The sequence below is a fragment of the Trachurus trachurus genome (assembly GCF_905171665.1).
Source record: "Trachurus trachurus genome assembly, chromosome: 22".
Taxonomy (NCBI): Eukaryota; Metazoa; Chordata; class Actinopteri; order Carangiformes; family Carangidae; genus Trachurus; species Trachurus trachurus.
In genome coordinates this window covers 25,573,738-25,597,341 of record NC_139907.1, presented here as the reverse complement: position 1 = coordinate 25,597,341, position 23,604 = coordinate 25,573,738, and the positions used below count along the sequence as shown (strand labels likewise).

General features: G+C 42.5%; 1 protein-coding gene across 1 annotated transcript in view; it reads right to left on the bottom strand.

The window, feature by feature from the left end:
- Positions 1 to 5,204: 5,204 nt before the first annotated feature.
- Positions 5,205 to 23,604, bottom strand: part of sobpa (sine oculis binding protein homolog a) — a gene marked incomplete at its 5' end in the record, with an annotated part of 38,387 nt that continues 19,987 nt past the window's right edge. Inside the window, 3 exons of the mRNA XM_083997760.1 lie at positions 5,205 to 5,303; positions 8,125 to 10,165; positions 15,330 to 15,425. Coding sequence (XP_083853886.1) covers positions 8,126 to 10,165; positions 15,330 to 15,425 — 2,136 coding nt within the window. The 3' untranslated portion in view covers positions 5,205 to 5,303; position 8,125. The remainder of the gene's footprint in view (positions 5,304 to 8,124; positions 10,166 to 15,329; positions 15,426 to 23,604) is intronic.

The following is a 23,604-nucleotide window of genomic DNA, read 5'->3' as shown; positions in this document are numbered from 1 at the left end:
AAACAAACAAATAAAAAAATAATGGAGTGGGTATGTCTTTAACAGATAGTAGCTACACCGCTGTCACATCATGACCTTTGTTGAGTTATTCACATTCTTATCTTGATATATTTTATCCGTCCACGTGAACCATTTAGTTAATTTTTCAAACCACTCGCTCACTGTAAGTCATTCTAAATCATAATTTGCAGCAACTTCACATGAGAGTTAATATATCAACAATATTTTAATATAAATGTGAGTAGCCTATGCCTGTATATTCTATTTCTATCATTTTAGTTGTTTGCATAAACTTGGTTGTCCATTTGCTGCCATGGTTACTGAAAATGGGCACCAAGGGTAAGACTATGTATGATAATAGCATACTAATGTTGTCATATGGACTTAATGCATCACATCTTAATGTTCATGCAAAACAAATTAACTAACATGGACCAATGTAAACTGCAGTAGGCTATACTACAAAGAAAAAGCATAAGTGCACACATTTGCCACATTTTACTGAATCATTTCCTTTGTGATTCATGCCGTTGTCTCTGTGTTTATATTGAAGATTTTATTGTAGAAAATGTGAACTGATAATGTGACACCTCTGAAATTCATACGCAACCTATTAATCATATTTTCACAGGTTTCCACTGACTCTCTGACAGGTTGTAAATTATGTGGCAAAGTCATGAATCAAATCAAACTCTCTCAACAACCAGCGCTAAGAGAAATATGTTTTGAGTTTAATATTATCTGTCATTGTGGTCTCTCCTGTACGTGTGTAGATTTCGTCTCAGTTTATGTACATGGAAATGTATTTGAACAGATATGACCCGTCTGAAACAGAGTTGTGAGTTCCTCTTATTTATTTGTCTTCATGAGCAATTCACTGGATAAAACAAATACTGTTACAACACAAAAAATGATTATTTTCCAAAGCAATTTTGGCCACCTGTTATGTACATGTTACAACGTCATAATAAAAAGACAGAAGATCATCTCCTCATATCACTGTTTTCTCCATTTTAATAATTAAAAAAGCATTTCACTGTTCACCAGGCATTTACATTGGAATCCAATGCTCAGGTCAAACCGCCTTCACCTTATTTTTTTCATTATTTGCAAATGCAAAACTTGTCAACAATAAATAATATTATAAAATGTACACAAAAAGATTGACAGCCCACCACGAGTTAAAACGTTGAACAGATCGGATGTTTAGGAACGAGAAAGTTGGGGGGGAAGGTTTCTTCTTAGCAAAAGTGTGACAGTCCATACAAGTTACAGAAAAAGCTGATCATCTATACATTGACACTAGCAAGATAACAAAGTTGGTTGTTTCTGGTATATTTCATTTTGTACAAAGAAGAGAGAGTCTTCTTTACAAGCGAGCATCATTGTCTTAACTGTAGAGATTATACAAGCAAGAGTTAAGGCAACTTCTCTGTTGTTTTTGAAAAGTAACATGAAGCCATGTCATGTTTTATTTTTGTCTGCAGACTACTCGTCTCTATTAGGTTTGGAGTTGGTTGTCATTGCATAATTCAGGCTGTTGACCAAGGCCTGTAGTCTATCATCAAAAAAGGAATGCTGGAGATTTGTCACGAGTCTGTTTGTCATCACAAAGACTGATTCAGTGGTCCTGGATTTCCTCCATGTGAGAGTTAGAGGGTGTCTTATCTTCAGCATCTGTCTCCAACATGGACAGTACACCGTTTCTAACACCAACACAACATGGTGCACATTAGGATGAGACATATCATGCATGTTGATTTGTCTGTCTGTGTGTGTGTGTGAGGGTGTGAGGGTGTCAAGCAGAGGAAAAATCAGACAGCTCCTCATTACAAATCAAGCCCGATCAACCTTTTTAAAACAGTATGAAATCCCTGGTAAAGAGAGTGACCCACTTAGAGAAATTCGGGGGGATCAAGCAGTCATCAGAATGAAATTGAAAATTTGACCTGATAATGGCACCAGACAAAAGGTCAGGAAAAGGTCAGCAAAATAATTTGCATTTGTACTCTGGGGGGCTAATTTGAGGGAATATTTTCAGATTTGGGGAAATACACAACAGCCAGTTAGCTTAGCTAGAATAAAGGATGGAAACAGACAACATTTAAAGTGTCATTTGGTGACCTTTAGAGATGCTGGGAGGCTAGTTTCCCATGTTTCCAGTCTAAATGCTGAACCGAGCTAACTGGCTAACTGACTGGAGCTTGACATTTAACACTCAGTATAAAATAGTAAAAAAAAAAGTTTTTATCTAACTCAAGCAAATACGTGGAAGTCCAAACATATTGAACTATTCCGTTGAAACTGAAATCTGACTGGTTGTGGACCTTGTGTGTGTTAAGGTGATATTTAGTCCTGAGGGTGGTGCTAGAGGAAAGCTAATGCAGTGTCCAAACTGGAAAGGACTCATGCTCTGATTAATGTTTGTCTGCTTGGTACGTTTTATGGCGATCTACTCACGTGGCCATCATTAATCTCTGCCACCAACAGGACATGAATTTACTATTCTGCATGCCATATAACAACTTTCTGCAGGTCACAGATGGTTTTTACAGTCCCATGTTCTCTCAAGTCTACGGCCCTGGGTTTGGCTTGTTGTGTATTTATAAGGCTGCACAGACACTAGAAACTCCAAACTGTGGTTTCTTGGGTTGACACTTGGGATTTCACATGAGTTTTGAAATAGGACTTACGATTGCTCTGTTTTATTCTTCTAACATGAACTGTAACGTATGAAATGCAGTGCGTCCACTGTCCACCTATGGCCAAATGCTCTTCAGGACAGTAGCAGGCGGCTTAAAAGGAGCATTTTCATTGACTTTGCTTGGAGAGAAATGAAGCGACCAGGCAAGGAAATTCTCAAAGTGACACCAAAGCTGGGCCTTGGCAAGCAGCAAGCTAAGCCTAAATGCCTGACTAACAGGCAACAGATAGAGTTGCACACTGCTTATTCTGAGTCAACACTCTGTAATCTCAGCTGGGCTCTCTGCTCGCACCTGCCTCACACACACACGCACGCACACACATATCAACAACGTTAAATTTACAGTGTGCATTGTGTGTTTGCATCTGACACCAGCATGTATGATTATCATATGTGAGTAAGTATGTGAGTAAATCTCGGGCCTCATTTGGGTGAAGAATGATTCACACAGTGGCTCATCATGACAGACCGATATAAAAACAAAGGCTGCAGGTAGGACAGTGAGATAAGACAGGGTGCAAAGCAATGTGCACATCTAATGTAACACATGAGAGAGAATTCTTTAACTCCTGCATTATCTTTCTGATCCTGAATTTTATAATTTTAGGCCTTTAAGGTCTGAGTAATCCACAAAAACAGAGATAACAGGGATAATACTGATTTTGACATCCGCTTGTGCTCTCCTCTATCTTATTTCTTCTTTTAAAATAAGTGCTTTTTATTTTGGCAACTATAAATTATCTGGTCTAATCTTAAGTTTTAAGTCCAATTTCTAGTGAAAACTGGATGACATGCTTTGTTTCAACACACCAGAGGCCTTTGGCATATGGTAGGACTACCTTGTATCGCACTGGTAAAATGTTCCCCCCTAAAACTAAGTGCTGTGTCCCAGCTCACACTCAGATCAAAATGGATCAGAGACAAATTGTGTTGCTTTTGCTCAAATTGCCCTGATAGAATACAACACTGTATCAAGGACGACACTTCCTTTAGATTCGGCTTTTAAAAAAAAAGAAAAAGAATAGGCAAAAAAAAAAAAAAGAAAGAAGTAACTTGGCTGATCGGTGGTCACGCAGGAAGCAGCGCGTAAAGATTTTCCAAATTATGTAAAATGTTTTTATTGTTGAAATATTTCTGTAGTTTAACTTCAGCAGTTTTTTAGCCAGGTCCCAAAAGAATTATTTATGAAAGAGCTGGCTTCCCTCTGCCCCCTCTAAATTCAGTGCAGTCAGTCTCAAACTAACCCATGACAGGAACATCACTGGTAATGTATTATAGAAAAGATTAAGTGCTAGCCTGCGGTAGCGAGAACCCAATGCAGGTTGGCAGAGTTTCTACACTGCCATGCCATCCCGGTTTTTTTGGAGGTGCAATAAGCCTTGAAATGTTCTCAAACAGCAGGGGCCCATATTTACCGCTGCTCACAGGGCTTACTGTTTAAGCACGCAGACGCTGTTCCCCAGGGTGTGAAAATGTAAATAGTATAAATGATTATGGTGACAACTCTGTCTCGTCCTTGTGGAACAGTATCAATATCTAAATTCTGTGAAGTTTACAGTACAAGCAAACAAACCAACACAATAGGAAAAATGGCAGAGATTGCACGATTCCACCCACACACCACCACTTGCTGGTGAAGGTTAATATTTTATCCTCCAGTTTCATTCTCAACACAATTGCTGATTTTTTTCCTTCTTTTTTTTTGTTGTCCAAGGACAGTTTTTTCTAGCTCTTTAAATTGTCCACCTGTCATATTGTATTCATGTTTGCTTTGTTTTTTTTTAGCTGCCACCCATCAGAATCAGCCAGAACACTTGGTACTGTATGGTGCCAGGTTAGCAAATACATTTTCTTTTCAGATTGTGGACAAGTAAAAGGCCAAGAAAACGGTGCAGAAATTCTATTTGTGCCAACTCTGTGCGGCTCTGTGGTCAAAACTTTGTGAAACCAGTCTACATCTTAGTGACAAGTTGTGTGTGAGAAAAAGAAAAGAAAAAAAACACACCTACTGGAGCAGAGAGTTTGTACCTGTGATGTGGTGAACAGTTTGGACTGAAACAGGAGCATTTCAAAGAGGAAGGAAATCTCCCTCACTAATTTGTGACTTTGACTAGTGCATTCCATAGTAACAGACAGTACAGAGAGCACTTGCTTTGATAGGGGAGGGTGGTGAAAGGGTATACGGGGCAGTGTGGGCTGAGTCTCTAAATGAGGAGACAAGCAGCTGGGTCGCGTCCTCCTGTTGCAAGGATATACTGTGTGCAGTTTGAAGGTGAAACCATCCCGCTGGCCACAACATCAAGTCTGTAGAAGTTCAGTCCATTAGAGTCTCTGTCACACAGACAAAAGGAGTCCTGTCCGCTCTACTATGATACATGTCAACGTGTTTGGTTGGACTCTCATCAGTCGTTGAAGGCGATTTGTGGTGCTGGTAGACTGGACGATGGGTGAGGACAAAGAACAAAGTGTGTGTGTGTGTGTGTATGTGTGAGTGTGTGTGTGCACGTCTTGCAGTAGTGTAGTCGGGAAGGGCGGGATTTGGAGGTGGGGGTGGACAAGTGAGTGTCGTTGATGGCACAGCGTCCCTCAGACCATCCATCTGTGAAACAGAGTAGGAGGAGAACTAGAATGAGTCAGTGGGTGAGCAACCTCCCCTCCCCCCTACCCAACACCACCACCACCACCACCACCTCACCCCAAACCCTAACCCCAAAAGCTGTTTTTGGGGTAAAGTCGATGCTTGGATTTAAGCAGGCAGTTTCAGTTCAGCAGTGGTTACAGAGCACGTTCGGGTCTGAGCGACAGAGCACAGTTTTGTTACTGAAAACGATTTAACTGAGCATAAAGCAGATCCCAGCGCCTCCAGATTTGGGGGTTTATTCTCTCCTACAGGTAATCAGAATCAGCTTGAGGACAATTTGGGGCAAATAAAGAATAAAATATTCAGAGTCTTTTTCTCTGGTGGAATACATTTTACAGAATATTCCAGATATTTCATAATGAATGCCAGACAAGTGGCAAAGATGAAACACAGGGACCACGTTTTGCATCAGCGACCAACAGCCTGAAGGTTGCCGGACATTTTCTCCATGGCCTGCATGATTCATTCCAGCTGCTGCTGCTGCTGCTGGTGGTGGTGGTGCTGTTTTTAGCTGTGACAACGATTAACATCTGATGTGATTATTAATTCCTCTAATTCCGAGCACTCGCCTCGTTTTACCACAACTTGAATTGGGCCTCAATTGCTCTTGAATACAATTTCATTTAATTAACAGCTCTAGTGGTGCATCATTAAATTTGTTATTAATGTGTTGAATAAATCCTTTGACATGAAATACTTCTCATTTCCATTTAAAACATTCAGAGGTAATCTGCCAGTCAAAGCGTGGTTCAGATTAAAGGTGAATTTGCATTCTCTGTCAGCCTGATTAAGACTTTGGACTCCACCCCCAAAAAAGGGAAAAAGAACGGTTTGGTGGATTAAAACATTTAGGCCTTCATACCGATAACAAAATTACAATGTATTACTTTCATGCCTGGAAAAATCTTGTAATAAGATTTTAGACTTTCCTCATGTGGATGGTGCCATTTCAAGCATGATGTTAGTAGAACACCTCCTGCCTGCCTCACCTCATGTGCAAAGTCCACGCCCCTATGTGGCAGTAGCTACGTAAAAGGACTGTTTCATACATTTTACTTTCTTACCTTTACTTTTTTAATTAGACTATTATGTTAGCTAGGTTTTAACATTTGCCCTAAGTTGGTTTAGCTAATTAATGTTAGCTAGCTGATGGTGCTCTTCCAGTAGCTTGGCATTTCATTTCCATAGCATAAAAAATGATTATCTAATTTTAGCAAACACTGTGTAGTCACTAGCAGGGACGTAATAGAGGATTAGTCATTGTCAGAATCAGAACTGGTTTTATTGCCAAGAGCAGTAAAGGTCAGTTTACAGCACGAGGAACTTGTCTTGGTGTCAGGTGCAAACATAAAGGTACCAAAAATAGTTTAAAGGGTGGTGATAAAAATAGAATTAAGAATTTAAATAAAATAATGCATATACTACAAATACAGAATACAATATACTACTAAATAAGTTAATGTGCAAATTGTTGTAGTAGTGCAGAGTGACTGTCCATAGGTTTAGGGTTATTTACTGTACACTCTGCATTGTAGAGATTAGACATAAATATATTTTATTATTTCATCATTTTGAGGCTGTGCTATCTTAGTTAGCCTTTCATCTTTATGACATTAGCTTGACACATGATTCATTTTCACCCAGTTATTCAGCTGTTTCACTTGCCTGACTAAATGTATGTATGTGTAACACTGGTGGAAAACAAATAAGTATGTTTACTCAGTAAATTTACTCCAGTTTTGAGGTAGGCTACTTGTACTTTACTTCCATATTTGAATCTTATGTTGCTTTGTTCTTCAACTCCTAAGTGAATTCTCTTCTTGACAGCTCTAATTGGGTAAGAAAGATACTTTGACACTTAATTTTCTCTTAATTTAACTCTTGGGTTCCTTTTTGCTCCAGAGAAAATGTCAACCCTGCCACTCTCATTGCAGGCCTTTAGAATACTATTTCCAAAAAAAAGAACAAAAAAAGAAAACTGAACAAACTGCACAAGCATGCTGTCTAGGGTGTTTCTATTTATAGCTTTGTTTAATCTCATGGGGAGTCTTGGAATTTGATTTTAATATAGTTAAGTTCATTTGTGTTTTCTAAGTGCTTGCTTGGGTAAGACACCTGGGATAATCCTAGAAATCCCCTTCATCATCCAGATGTATTAACACCCCCTCTTTAGGTGTGCTGTTTCATTTCATCTTTTCACAAATGGGCTTCATATCATGTTCCCTCCTGATTCACTAACCCTTTAAGAGGCTTTTCTGCGTCCGTCCCTGTGAGTGGCCCTTCAGGTGACATTCAAAGACATCGCCTGCACATCTGTCACGGTGGAATAGAAGCTTGGGAACGTGCACTCTGTCATAATTTTTGGTTAATAACTCAGCTGATAATTGTTTGACCTGTACAAAATGACCTGTATGTAGAGCACACTGCATCTGCCCTTGAATTAAGCATCTTATTGTGAAATTCTGATTAATGTTGCAGCCTTTTCAGAATGATCATGGTATAGCTACTTGACAAAACAAACTAATCCTGTTCCTAGAATTTTCCAAATTGTAAGATTAAACATATGAATAGTAAGCATCTTTTTATTTTTTTCCACTTAGTCTTTAGTCTTTTTACTTCAATAGTTCAAAGTTGCACACTGTGGAGTAAGAGAAACATCAAAACTGATTATTTGATGGGTGCCCAGTGGTGAACTACAAAATGCCAATGTCAGAATAAATCTTCACACAAAGTGTGCACAACTGCATGAAAGTGTGGGTGCACACTGATGTGAGCTCACCTCATTTGTTTTGATTGCGGATTCGCAGACACCTCCTCTTCAGCGGCGGCTCCAGCTCGGGGCTCCCGGCTGCTGACAGAGGGGCACTGATGGAGCAGGAGAGGATGGCTGTCTTGTCGGCACCGGGCTTTGGCACAGGCTGGATGACCACACAGCCTCCGGTGGACAGCAGCGGCAGAGCGTAGGCATGCTCGCCCTCCTCCGAGTTGGATTCGGGGTCCGGTTTACCCTCCACCGCGTTTACCATCTCGTCTTGTGCTGAGTCCCGCTTCCCTGGTTCCCAGTCCCCGACTGAGCAATTGTTCTCTTTCAGCGCCTCGCATTCCAGCTCCCCGTTGGCCGGCTGCTCCCGGGCCTCACCTTCTCCCGCAATCCCGTCCCCTTTGTGGTCAGGGAGGGACTCTAAGGCCGGAGTGAGAAGCGAATGCCATCCTGTACCATTGACTATGACATTGCATGGGGCGCCAGGACTAGTCTGGAGCTGGGGCTGGGTCCGTGCTGTGCTTGGTACAGGTGGTGGGGTCCGGTTGGAGACAGAGGGGTTCAGCTGGCTCATGGGAGGATCTGCATTGCGAGACGGGCTGCTGTTGCTGGAGGGTGGGCCTGATGATTCCAGTGTGTTTGGGTGTGCGGCCCCCTCCAGCTGTGCAGTGCTGAGGAGACTCTGTGAGAGAGTCCCTTCCCCCTCATCACAACAGCGCCTCCCTTCCCTCCCCAGCCCAGCAGCTGGCGGAGATCTTGATTCGGCCTCTGCCTCCACTTTGACCTGTACCCCCGGTAGCATCCTTTGAATTACCTGCTGTTGGCACGACCTCTGGCCCACCGTTAGATCAATCACACCGTCCATTAGTCTGGGGCTGCTGGTTGGACACAGATTGCCTGAATGTTCCTCGGCCTTCACAGTCAAGTCCACCCTCGCTGACCTGCCTCTCTCTGAACGTATCGGTGAGAGACATTCTGCGCCAGCTGGATCTACTCTCTGCTCCCCTCTGTCTCCTCCAGAGGGACCCGGAGACTGGGGCCCGGAGGCTGAAGAGTCTGACTCTGGAGCGCTGCGGACTGAGCCGTTGCTCTCCGGCTGGTCCCTGGAGGATTTGGGGTTGAAGGGAATGGGGATTGGAATGGGGATTGGGACCGGGAGGGGTACGATGACAGGGTAAGGGACCAAGAGGGTCGGTGGTGGTACCAGTGGGGCCAATGATGGCATGCCAAAGTTCATCATGGGGGGCATGGGGATGTGTCCATTGGGCATCATGTTGACTGGGGGGAAAGGAGGGAGACCTGGCATGGGGATACCGGGGTGGGGGGGCATCATACCAGGGTTGGGATTGGATGATGGATGATGATGCGGAGACAGAAGGGGCCTGTGCATGGGGCTTGATGCTGCACCAAAGGTCCTTGGGGGAGGGGGTGGACCGATACCAGGGATCATAGGGTTGGAGTGTGGGCTGTTGGGCCCCCCCGGGTGACCAGAGGGGCGAAGATATGGTGGACGGATCTGCTGCATCATCTGATGCTCCATGAACAGAGGCAGGGGCATGGGCCCCCTGGGTGTCATCACCATGGGGGGGCTACCAGGGGGAACACCAACTGGTGGGTGCAGAGGAATCGGCGGAGGAGGAAGCGTGGGGCTTTCGTGGGGTCTCGGTGTGGGGATCTTGGCCGAGGAGGAGGAGGACGGGGAGCACACGGCCGCAGGGTCCGAGGGCGAGGTGGCGGAGGAAGTGCAAGGGGCCAAAGCAGAGGAGACGGAGGGCCCCCCCGGTGAGGGAGCTTTGCGGCGTAGGTCCGTTAACGGTGTTCCCCAGGATTCGGGAGTGAGCAGCTGCACCCCTCCGCTGCAATCCGGCTTCCCCTCCCCACCAGGCCCGTGTCCCGGGTTACACAGTGCTCCAGGCAGTGCAGCCTGGGTCTCCTTGTAGAAAATGTCCATCTTATATTGGTTCAGGCATTTGGCACTGCAGAACTGCAGCCTCCGCTCACCAGCACCAAAGTCCAGGTACTCCTTTGTGTGGCGAATATGTTTGCACCAGTCACACACCTACAAAGAAAACACACACAATACACACACTGTATCAGCACCTGTCACCCTGCATACAAAACACTTCTAATTTGCTCTTGTTGAAATACAACACATCACAACACAATCTCCTTTGAAGTACCCTGGTAAAGCAGAAGCTCAGCCTCCATACCATCTGGAGATAAACACATTATAAAAGATTCTCTTTAAGGTGACTGATGCTGTTTCTAAATAGACTCGCATATCTATAAAGAGGAAACACTTAACGTTAAAGTATGCATAAATGCACATGCCTGTATCCAGTCAATTTGTCATGGATTTTGTGTGTTTCTACATCTACAGTAACATTTTTCCTCTACTGATGTGCACATTGTGGCATTCTGCTATTGAGTTTAACTGCCCATCACTCCTGTTGGCAATAAAGACTCCCTCAGTCTCAGCTAACCATAGACCTATGCCTAAAGCAGAAAAAGACAAGAAGATATTTTGTCGTTGTTCGTGCCACGACAAATACAGACAGATATTATGGTCAAGTCGGTCTGAATGCAAGAGACACTCAATGTCCATCTTGATCAATACTGAATTACATCAAAGGCTACTTTCAGCTTTCAAGCATTTTGCATTTCAGGCCACACCCCAAATCAGTAATGATCTGAGAAGGCATTTTAAGTGTTGTAATGAGTCTAAATCTCTCCAGAGGCATCCGGTTTAGCTGCAACAGCTTCATACAACTTCTCTTGTTTTAAACTCTGAAGTTTACAACAGAAACGTTTGGCTGAACATAGATGATGTGACTAGTTCTGTTGATCACTGCAATAGTGAAATGTTTCAATCATTTAAGACATGATAAGTGTGAGCGTGTGCTGTCAATCAGAAAGAACTGCAGCATGGCATAAATTGTAAATTATGAGTACATTCATTTTCACTGTATATTATAGTCCTCATGCTTCTGAAATCCAATTACAATTTGTCTTAAAGTTCTTTCTTGGAACGGATCCAAATTAATTATTGTTCTTTGTGTAGTACTGCATCTACTTAACCTTTAACAGTAACATTGGAGTCTGTGAAGAATAACGTTGATTGAAGTTTTGAAGTTTTTTAAACTACATTTCTCCCTATGTGCTGTGTTTTAAATGAGGTTTTACTTTTCTGTATGCAGAGAGCAAACCACACCTGGATGCCAACACGAGGGGGGCTCAAAAGAGAAGTTGTCTTTCTCGCTCACTGCGGTGGCAAAGATCCCAAAACACCTTGCTGCACTGTTTCATCACTGTTTCACACCTTTTCAGCACAAAAAGTGCACATTTTTCTTTGGGAAGAAAATGAATGTGACCCTGGTAAAGCAGATAGCAGTGGGCGAGCCCTGAACACGGCGTTACTCGTCAGGCCACACACAGCTCACTCTGTCAGCTCTGGGAGGAGTGGCAGGTCCTCGCTGGAGATAATTAAGGCATTAATCAGTTGTCAGACCCCTCAACGACATCCATCCATCACACAGACCCTTAAGCCCCCCTGCTGAATGTTAATAAGTTGAAGGATGCAACCGGAAGGGGGGATAAACTCCTCTTTGCACATTGCGTAGCAGCAACATTGGTGTATCTGGCAGGATGCTGCCTGGCAGACTCACACTGTTTGGACAAATGCACTGTAGATCTGAGCAGGATTTCCAAATAAGACATAGCATGCACTCCTGCAGCTGCTGCACGTGTAAAACATCAGCTCCTTTACATAGATGATGTGTTTTACATCAGGTTGACCGGTTCGACAAAGACAAGCGTTTTTAATCATGCACTATAGTTGTACATGTGTAATAAATTCTGGGTCTTTGTGCAGCGTCTCAGGAGGGATTAGGAATTTATGAAACTAACAAAAAAAAGGAGCTTGGGTCAAACACACGGATAACATTAGAACCTGCAGCAGAAACAAATCAGACTCGACTCCTCATTTTAAACACTACACTGGCGCCGCTCAGATGTCAGTCCCTTGAATTTCACACGTTTTAACTGCCCATACAGTCCTAAGTAATTCAATGAGCCATGACTGAGTAAAAGTCAAAAAGGTGCTCTCGCAAGTTGAGTTTGATAATGGTAGGCCCAGGATATTTTAAATAATAAATGTACTGAAATTTTCCTCAACTCAGAAAGACAGATGGAGAGCACTTAACGACTTTCTGCACTGTGAGTGAAATTTCACTGCGCATTACGCTAATGGAGTTGTGCTTTCTCTCCTTCTCTCTCTCTCTCTCTCTCGCGCGCGCGCTCGCTTCCCACTCCTGCACACAGATGTTTGCAGTTGAATGTAATTATGGTCATTTATTTCCGTCGTGGCCAACGAACCAGCATCGGCGGCGTAGTTTAACCATTTGCATTACAACGATTATCGTGCATCCGAGCCAGTGCGATCACCTCGGCGGTCGTTGTTTTTTTCTCCCCCCTTCTTTCTCACCCTCTGACCCTGTGAGGAAGCAAGTGAAATGTAAGAATCCCAAGATCAAGCACCAGCTAGTTTTAATGTGTGATTAGTTCAAATGAGCACGTTATAAGCGGGGGCCGTTCTTGATACAGCTATCAGAGGCCATTGAGAAGAGTTAAGGGATTGGATGGAGAGTATTTCATGCTGTAGTCACAGAGAGGAAAGAGCTTTCGCAAGACTTTCTACAGAGATCTGGTTAGGAAGACTGCTCAACATACTGCCTCCGCTTGTTTACACTGAACCAAACAAAGCTGGCATAATCACAGGCGTGACATTTAACAGTGTGGGCTATTCTGTAGTAGCTATCCCACTATGCTGGCTCTCCCTTTTACCCAGATGTTGATCCAGCTCTGAGACTATGTGGAAGGCAGAACAACACTGACCCTCCATCCTGTGTCCAGTATGAGTAGGTGGAATATATACTGTAGGTGCAACATTTCCACCTTTAACCACAGGCTGTGTAAAAGGGACTCTCTCTCTATATATATATACACTATATGTTGTGCTGGATCAACAGGTTGCACAGAAGGAGTGAGACAGTGGAGAAAAGGAAGAGGTTGCAGATGTTAAAGAGACTGCAGAGGATGTGGAGGATTTAGATAATGAAGAGGAAGAAGTGGAGGAGGATGCGCAGGGTTAAAGAGGCTGGAGAGTTTGAGACAGTGCAGAGAATGCAAGGGTTTCGAAGAGGCAGCGGTGCCTGAAGTGGTTTTCTATGTAGCATGAAAGGGCTTTCTGAGAATTAAGCAGGAAAGGTGAACAAAGGAACACAACTGTATATGTCCCTGTTAAGATTTTTCTTTTTACGCTTCTCAGGTTGCTGCAATCACATAGAGCACAAAGCATGGATTAAAACCCCTGAAATGAACCAGGTGCTTGAAGCGAGCCAGTCGCCTGGTCTCCTCGCACTCTAAACAGTCTCAAATAAACTATCCACTCCTCACAATCCAAGTCCACGAGAAGAGGCAAACAGAAACATTGTGCTTGTTGTACCGTGGATTCACTCCAGAGCCTACATTAGGTAACAGGAGACTGCCATCTTAAAGCACCTGATCCATCGGAAAAAAGAAAACAGAGTAAAGCCCCACTAGAGTTTACACAAGAAAATTCAACTTTGGCAACACTTAACAGGCCATCTGCAACATGTGGATTTATTACTATGATTAGCCAAACTATCAGTTTACAGTGGCCTCATTTATTGAAATATGTGTTGCAATTGTTATAATTAGCTGGCTTACACAAGGGGAAATATTCTTTCCAGCGGTTTTATATCAGCTGCACTGTGTACCTGACTTATTCATTACAGCCTGAACGGAGCATGAAAAGTTTAAACTGTAGATAAAAGCCAGACAGGATCAGAACATCGCTCCCTATAAGGCTGCTCTTATCACAGCCAGCCATCATCATCAGTCATTATGGATGTGACATACAAAGGCCATTCTCACTTGGCCAGGTGAGACTCAATTGCACTATATTTCACAGCACACACTCACGCACACACAGCGAGTAAAATAACTCCTGCTGCAAGAATGATGAGACAGAGCTGGTGGATCTTATATGAATGTCACTGCAGCAGACCGGACCTCTTTCAGACTAACTATCTCTGCTGGCACGGAGCTGTGCAGTGCATCTTTGCTTGAAGCAAAGGACTGACATTTTGGGAAATTCTCTCTTTTGTAAAGGGACAAGACAGAAGATCGATAGGCTACTACTCTGTCTGTCTTAAAGGTACATGTCTGAACGCTACATGTGAAACTACAGCCTGCAGCTGATTGGCTTTTCATATAGGCTACAGTGGCATAAAGGCTGGAAACAGCAAAACAGCGAACATCTTTAAATCCACCTACAAGCGGATAAACACCTTCTATCTTATTTGTTTAATCCTTACAAAAATAAAAGTGCAAAACCGACAAGTTGTGGTTTTAGGGGGGATTATATGCTGGACTGTTTGGTTTTTGCATAGATTGAACAAACAAGGTGCTGGCAGACACACTTTGTAATGTTCTGACAGAGCTTCAGGAGCTGTTTCTCCTTGTTTTATCCCCAGCTGCTGGCTGTAGCTTCATATTTAGCTTACAGATATTTCAAAGGTAGCCTATTGATTGGTCTATTTCTGCCATTTTCACAGTTTTGCCCAAATGTGAGAACACCAAAGTAACTGCAAAGCAAAAAGAGATCCAAGACATCAGCTGTCAGACAGATGGATTAATCAAACAGTTTAGTCACCTTCTAATTAGATGTATGTCATAAATGCCATAGAATGTAGCCTATAGTTTTACTGTAATTATGAATGATCTATGTAAAACATGTTTAAATGATCAATATTTAGTTTCATTGTGAATTATGTTAACACTGCAATAATATCACATTCACTTCACTTCTGGATAGATTTGTCTGACATTTCCCAACACAAATCACAAAGACATGAGCAAAGCAAATGATTCTGCATGCAAAACGTTATGAAAATCTCAAACTTAAATGTATGAAAACAGGAGTGCCTCTTGTGTGCTGTCTCTTATTTCTGGGCCTGTTCTGAGTGTGACATTTAACGTCAACTTTTACAATAATGTCTAACTACAACCAGTCCAGTGGTATGTCAGGAAGAAATGACTAGAAAATTATACACTTTAAACAAAGAACAACATCAAAACATATTTGTGCAGTAGCCATCAAGCTTAAACTCTATCTGGTGTTAAATGGTTATGGTCCTTACAAGCACATCGCTGTTTGTCTTGAAGACAAGCCTGGGCGTGTCCTGAGTAAAGCTGTTCTGGGGTAATTTCCCACCGAGGCCATCGTCGTCTCTCGCCTGGGGGAGGGAGAAATAATGGCTTCTTTTTACGAATGGACAAAATAAACAGATGAACAGAGGCAACAAGGAAACTCAGAAAATGGAAAAACATTGAGAAAAGATGAACAGAAATGGTGACTTTAAAATGGGTGAACAATCATTGGTTTACAGACAAACCAATCAACAGGAGTCTCTGAAACAAAACTGTGTGTGTGTGAGGCTGTGTGCATGCATGTGCAAGATCAGACATTCAATTAAGTGCTGCTGCCTACTACCACAGCAGTGTGTAACCTATAACACACATATATTTAAGATATGCATTTTTTTTTATTTAAACACATTTGAAATCAACAGAACATTTTGTCTACAAATAATAACCTGTCTCTACTTGTCCAAAACTGTGGTGTTTAAATTTTGCCACCACTTATCCACTGGGAAAAGTGAAGGCCCTGCAGAGCCACCGTCTTATTCCTACTCAAGTTAAAACCTAGGCGTGTTAAATTGTTACATCGCTACATGTTACATTCACTTTACTTTCCAAATAAAGCCTCTGTTTAATGAATTAAATCACCTGAATTTATACCGTTGAACTATTTGTGTAACGATCATGTTGGCAGCCATTTTGCTACCACTTTGTTGCTCGGTTGTCATAAAATTGCTGATATCTTTCACTCAGAATAACAAAGCTGAAGCCTCTCTCCCACTCAAACACTATTTTTATTACTTGGTGACATGAAGTGAGTGTAATTACTGTTAAAGTCGGAGGTTCTCCCACCCTAACAGGTGCGACCAAGCTAACCAAGCTAAGAGCACGAGAGATGTTAATCACTACAGTCTGTTCACACCCACACTGTTCTGAGTAACAGTCTAATGGAAACACCTGTGGGGGTGAATTGTGTCACCTCCACCAATTTAACTGATCCCATGGTGCTGTAGGCTACACCGACGTTAGCTTGAATTAGCACAAACTAGCACGAGTTAGCAATCCGTCTCGGTACCAATCAAAGCTAAATGAACATTTTGCTTTGTTTTGCAACTTTTTAAAAAGTTTTGAATGATGGAACAAGAGGGGAGTTTCATGTTTTAGTTGGAAACCTCAAACACTGCCAGAATTGCTTGGCCACCACTTCGTAATTTAATAGCACATTTAATACAATTATTTCAATTGAGTATTCTATATGAGGTGGTAAAAGTGACTTGTAGGTTGTTGAGTAATATAATAAGGAGGCATCTTGCTGCTGGTTTACACGTCTCATTTCATTCTCAATATAGTAGCCTAGAATACAGCTGGTTGGTTTGTAACATATTAATTCCCTCTAATTGTGGCTGATGTAATATTACAATACAAAACTTCTCCTATACCTGCAGGATAAGGGGGCACCTTCTCCTGCGCTCTGTGAGTCATTCATTATGCACAGTGCGAAAACGGAGGCAGTCGGTGCTGTTGTGCCAGGTGTGGGCAATTTTGTTACAAAGAAGTTACTGGAGGAGCTTTGACTGGCACAATGCCAAATTACTCCATTGTGTTTCAATAAATGAAGTGCACCTTTATATAATGCAGACCTCAGTGTGATAAAATTAGTTCATATTTTAGAGCCACAGGGCACAGGGCCACAGTTAGCAGAAATGAAGATTTAACCTCAATTACACATGTTCATCGTGCCGTTTGCAGCCCTCAAGCTGACATTTCATACTGAGTTTTTGCCATTGACAGTTGAACCACTGGCCTGGGCATCTTTCTTTCATATCATGTTCCCTTTAAATTGCTCGCTGCAACCTTTGATTTGTTCTGGGTAATTTGGCCTCCAGCTCTGTTCGTCTCTCGATGACGACCAAAGGGCAATTCTGGCGTATATTTTACATTTTTTGTCCAAAGACCGATTGAGTTTGCCTCTGCCTCCATCTGCTTCCCTCACCTCCAGGTAGGGTTTCCCATTCCAAGCATGACATAAATCAAATACTGCTGTCTTGTGTCTTGTGAGCCGTGCTGTTATTTGTACCGGAAAAAGGATACAGTGTAAGCATCTGACAGAGAACACTGTTCGGCGTCGACAGTTTTACAGTGTAACAAGGGGGATTTTTAACTTTGCCACAAGAGGTTGGAGAAAAACACAATGAGAGATTAAGGGGTCATGGTTATTTAGAAGTTGTCGGCACACGAAATGAACAGTGGGTGTAGGGTGACCCCTTTCAGCTATTGTCTTTCCTTCTCACACACACACATACACACTTCCACACACAAATACACCACGTCTCCCTAGTATGAGCGCAGAAACATCACATAGACACATTCAAAGTCAGGTAAACACACATGAGTCTGGGCAACCATCTGAGGGCACACACACACACACACACACAGAAAGATGCACCACTGTGCTATTATTCTGTCTCCAGTTTGTGCTCTGACCCTCTGGCCCCGCGCCAGTTCATTTGCATATTGTACTAATGAGGTGTTGGCACTGTGAACGAGGCGTGAGGTGCACACAGGGAGCCACACACAGATAAAGGAGTCGCGATTAAGATAGATAGATAGATAGATAGATAGATAGATAGATAGATAGATAGATAGATAGATAGATAGATAGATAGATAGATAGATAGATAGATAGATAGATAGATAGATAGATATTTAACTATAATTAATTATTAAAGGATGTCAAGTGTTCCAGTCAAAGTCAACTGTCCCTTTTTGCCTTTGCACACTGGGGAAATACAGTTTCAGGGCCAGTGGTGTTGTTCTGTTAAAAGCACTTTTTTGTTTTTATTGCTGCTCCATCATGCCAGCAAACTGCAGCTGCCACAAACTGCAGCTGAAATTCCTTACAAGAAAGACAGAGCAGGACATGGGCCGCCCAGCTCCCCTCTGGCGACTCGGCCGTCCTGAGGGGACGTCACACCAGCTGCCACCGTGTTAGCTTCCATCTGGGCACAGATACATGTCCAGGTGTGTGTGCCCGTCACCTGCCAAAAGTGCTGCATTTCCCAAAGAAAGACGCACACGGGCAGGCTTTTCCAAATCCAAAGACAAACACAGCCGTGGCGGAGCTGAGTCCAAATCCTGATACGAAGGAGGTGAAGTCCTGGCACTACGCAGACGACACACGAGCACACACACAAAAGAAAATCGCCAAGCTTGTCTACTCTCTATGTTTTGACGAGACATCCCCAAAACCAGTTGAGTTCTGTTTGCACTGCACCGTGACAATTTACACACATATGCATGGGGATATTTTGACATAGCAAAGGCTCTGATCTTTGCATTTCACTATTTTGTGCACAACGGCAATTAGGGATTTTCAAGAGTAGTGTTGGATTAGGGTTCTTCTCATCCTTTTCAAAAAGTGTAAATGAAGAAGGATTTTGTCCCTTTGCTTTCAGTGTTTCAGTAAATTTAGTGGTACTTCAAAAAGAAAAAAAGATGAGGGATGTCAGAAAATGAGCTTAAGTTTGTGTAGCGGGCTTTTTTTTCATCTCATAAAGCGCTGTTGTTGTGGCGCTGACCCAAGTTCGATGCTGCACGGCAGAAGTGGTTTAAAGAATCACTTCATTTGTTAAGACTGATGAGTCAGAACAGACGCTGCCATGTTGTTTTCATTTACTCTTTAAATAAACTGCTGTTTTTCTTTACAGCAACATGCAGTATATATCTACAGAGCTAAAGTGCTGTATCTCTGCATATTGTTTTAATTGCAGAGGGAATGATGCGGGGTAATTTTCTTGCTCTAAATGCATTTTAAAGGGTGTAGCAAATGGTATTCCCGATATAAGTCACTCTGGAGTAACATCTTCTTTGCATACTAAAAACTGCAAACTGGCAAATTAGTCTGTGAGTATTCCCTCGCTCAAGGTCACCATCACAACACACCTTAACCGTGTGAGACGAGGTGTGTCTGCAAGAACAAAAATCTAAGTACAGTCTTTACTGCACTTTTTGTGCGACCTGAAACCTACGAGTTGAAGAAATAACACAAAGGCGCACGAGTTCATGTGCGTGGCTCCACTTCTACAATCTCAACGCCTAGTTAGTCTGACTTACTTTTGTCTTTATTTGAGCTGAATGGCTGGCAGCTATGAGATAATCACCTTCCTCTCTGTGCCCTCAAGCTGTGTCAGGCAGGCCTCAAGGCTTCCTAACCACCAGTGAGCCTGAGCCGCAATATGCAGACACATTACACACTTCATCATGCACACAGAATTTCCACAAGCAGCTACATTCATACACATACAAGGTGCAGCTGCACACACACACACACACTCAGACACCCACTTCTCTCTTATTCATCTTGCGTGCGTGTCCTCCTTGGCAGGCGACGGAGATGCAAAGTAAATTGCGGAGTGTTCAAGAGCAGGGAGGCAACCACGGGGCTGAGCAGACATGTTTGTGTGTGTGTGTGTGCATGTGTGTGTGTGTGTATTTGAGGTGATGTGACATTTCTGGGCTGACATGAAGCGGCACTCTGCCCCCTCGCGCCTGGAGGGAGCTCCCGGGGAAAGACACTGATGGAGGTCTGGGGTCTCCGGGGGGAAATTTCACGGTGCGAACAAAAAGCCCTGTGCTGCGGCAGAGACGACCTGTAAAACACAAGCTGGGGTCTCCTCACTCTACCTGCTATATTTGCTGTCAAAGCAAAAGACATGGCTCATATGCATGTTGCTGTGTTCAGGGTTACATTATAGTGTAGGAGAATAGAAAGTAAATGTAATCTTTATATAGGCCTATTATGGATCATTTATGTCATGAATTCTCTCATAGATTCTAATGAAAAAGCAAAGTTTAAATCTTTTTATCACCTTGTATGTGTATGAATGTAGCTGCTATGTCTTTATATGTATATGCCTATATATTAGAGAGATAAAGATTAGTGATAATATGTTAGAATAAATCCAGCTAGATAAACTCATAAATTAACTTATTGTATAGATTATAATGACAAGGAAGCTTGATAGCTAATTTATGAATAAGGAGTGGGAGTAAATACGTTTTACTTCTTCCCACTCCTTTTCGGATATAAAAAAAACATTATTATCTTTATTTTCAATTATTTTATTTTTTTCATGTGTTGTCTTTGCAAAGTATTTATTTGTTATGTCTGCCCATTACTTACATGTCCGAAATAAACTTTAACTAACTAACTAACTAACATATTTAAATGAGGTCTCCTCCTCAATGCTTTTCACTCACATAGTCTCAAACTTAACTCCAGCCAAAGCACAAAGAAAAGCAGATTGTTGGAGCTATTGCAACAACAACAAGCAGAATTTCATCACAACTGATGCCGCAGCAATGCATCCGACTACTGCATGCAGCTGTTAAAATCCAAAACTGATACACAGACAATATGCATTTGTGTGGAAACTACGGGCTGACTGTCGAGATGAAAAAGCAAAGCATCCTCTACAACATGCACCTTTTCTCGCTGCCGTGCCTCACGCTCACAGAGGGTAATTCATCACTACTAATTGCCTAACTTAATCTTGGCACTGTGTCCAATGAGCAAGCATGTTTATCGGTGTGTATGTGTGTGTGTGTGTGTGTGTGTGTGTGTGTGCGGGTGTATAATTGGAGGAGAAGCCGTACGCGGGTGCGTGTAGCAGTGTGACAGTTAAACAGCTTCAGCTGAAAGCAAAGCTCCACCCTAAATTTAAATTCCATGCCTTTAATCCTCCAAAACTGTCCAAGCTGTTCTACATGTAGATCAACTTTCCCCTGAGTTGGTGTCTTTCCATAAACACACACACACACACACATACACACACACCATGCAACCCAAACAGGAAAAAGAGCCCAGTTGTGTCTCTGAATAAATATAGTGGACGATGAAAGTGGGCAGACAGGCTGAGGTGACAGAAATAATTGAGCCACGGAGCAGCATCTTCCATACAAAGTAATCCAGAATCTTACAGACAATAAACAGGCAAATATAGTGTTTCCATAACTATTTATTTAGTTAAATTAAACCGGTCTCTCCTCACACCTCTCTTTGCTCCTCTCCTCGCCTCTGTCCCCTTGTGCTGTCTTACTTCTCTCTCTCCCCTCACCTGCACTACCATTCCTCTTTTTCCGGAGCACCTATAGCACTTAGAACGACAACTTTATAGGCATTTGTCCAGTAAAAGAACTTATTAGTTTGAAACAAAATTAGTTAGCATCTCTAATCAGTGTAATCTACCAGACCAGAAAATGAAATACAACTATCAAGATGGATGTGTACAAGACAAATAGGAGCATAGTCTAACCTTGTATCTGACGCTCACCCAAGCAGCTTGTCTCACCCTGTGGAGCCACTCGCTCTGCTGTAATCACAGAAACAGTAACAGATCTAAACATGGACATGCAGCTAATTAACATGATTTCCTATGAATGTAGCTAATATTACATAGAAAAGCATGTCCTGGGGGGATGTTGGCAAGGGCTGACCTCTTTCACTTTTCCAGCAGTTGGGTAAACATCATCTGACATTTCTAGTTCTTAAGGAGCTGCAGCTTTTTTTTAAAGAGGAACTATGCAGGTTTTTTTTTTACCTTAGCTGTGCTACATTTTCAATTTAATTAAACAGTTTTGGAGTAATTATGATGGTTAAATAAATGACTTGTAACTTGTTACAGGGAGAATGGAGGCTGTCTGCCTTCCACCTAGCAGAAAACCAATCTTGTGAGATCAGTGCTGCCGACCCGGTGTGTTAGATCTCGTCTCTGCTGCACCGCGACACAAACGCGCCACGTAACCCGTAATCTCTTGTTTATGACAGATAAGACTACACAGATATACAAGTTGTAACATCCTATTATGATAAATAATGTCACCCACCGCACCATGGATTGATTTATCGCCGGTTTCATTAAAAATAAATGCACATGGCCGAGAGGAGGGTTAGCAACACAGAGGAAAAGAGACCAAACTTGCATAGTTCCCCTTTAAAACACACACCGCAGCTCATATTGTAAATTGACAACCATACTGACAATATGCTGTTAACCTTCCCCCTGCTCTGCTCACCTGTTACTCCCTGTCCTGTTCCCTCTGCTACTCTAATGTTACCATAGTTGACCTTGAGGGTGCAGAAGGATTTGATGATCTGGCTGATGACTATTAACAACCCCAGGATAACACCAGGTGTTGTTGTACTCACAGTGTAGCCAACAAGTGAAAATCATTTAGTATAGCCTGTTGACATTAAATGATTGTGTGAAATGTTAACGGTGCTCATAATCTAGCGCTGCTGCTGAGTGAATGTAATGGAAACACTGGAATAAGTGATCAGCCCGAGTTGAACTATCAATCATGTTTCGCCACACACAGACACACACTACATATTGTGGAGTTATGCAGACTTGTGAGAAAGTAGCAGCCATAGTCATCCTAGGAGGGGATTGGGTTTCATGGATGAGGCAGCTGAAGATATTTCATGCAACATAATGCCAGAGCCATTGCCCGCCCCCTGCAACCCCCCACCCCCACCCCGTATCCTCCCCCCGACCACCATCACCACCTCGTCCCCCACATTTCCTCTCCCCATACCCAAAGCACACACAGACATGAGATACTTTTTTTTTTTTTTTCAGCCATGACAATATTTTTTTTCTGGTGTTGGGAAAAAAAGGAAAGCCTGCAGGCCGTATTGTTGTGGCCAACCTTGTGGGTGCATGAGAAAAGAAACGTGGGTATCGCTTACACAAATGGGCTGCATGCATGTACAAGAACCAGACAAAATACAGAATCTGAGCTGCTGTGGCGGAGCAGGCCCTTCCTGTGTTTGTGAAGTTTGAATATGGGCATTCTGCTGATGGATGACGATAACAGCCAATATGGCTAAACATGAATGCATGTATGTAAAAAAAAAAAAAAAAAAGTCTAATTTCGTGTGTGTGCAATGTCCTTTAAACTGGTGAGAGAGAAAACATGACATGGTCCGATGGCCTGACCATATTTGTACACTTCTGTTCTGCTGATGGATAGATCCAATCACAGTGATTTATTTATAAAGCTCAAATCTTAAAGTCGCCACATGACACATTATAAATATGACCAAATTATCATCATCAATGTTTAGATGTTCTTATAATTAGAATAAACAAAAAGACCATCATGGAGGAAACATGGGGCTCCTCCCCTGGTTTTACCTCGTTTGACAGTTAGCACTGACTCACTAGACATAGTTCAGCTCTGTGCACTTTTTTTTTTAATAAAAAAAAATGC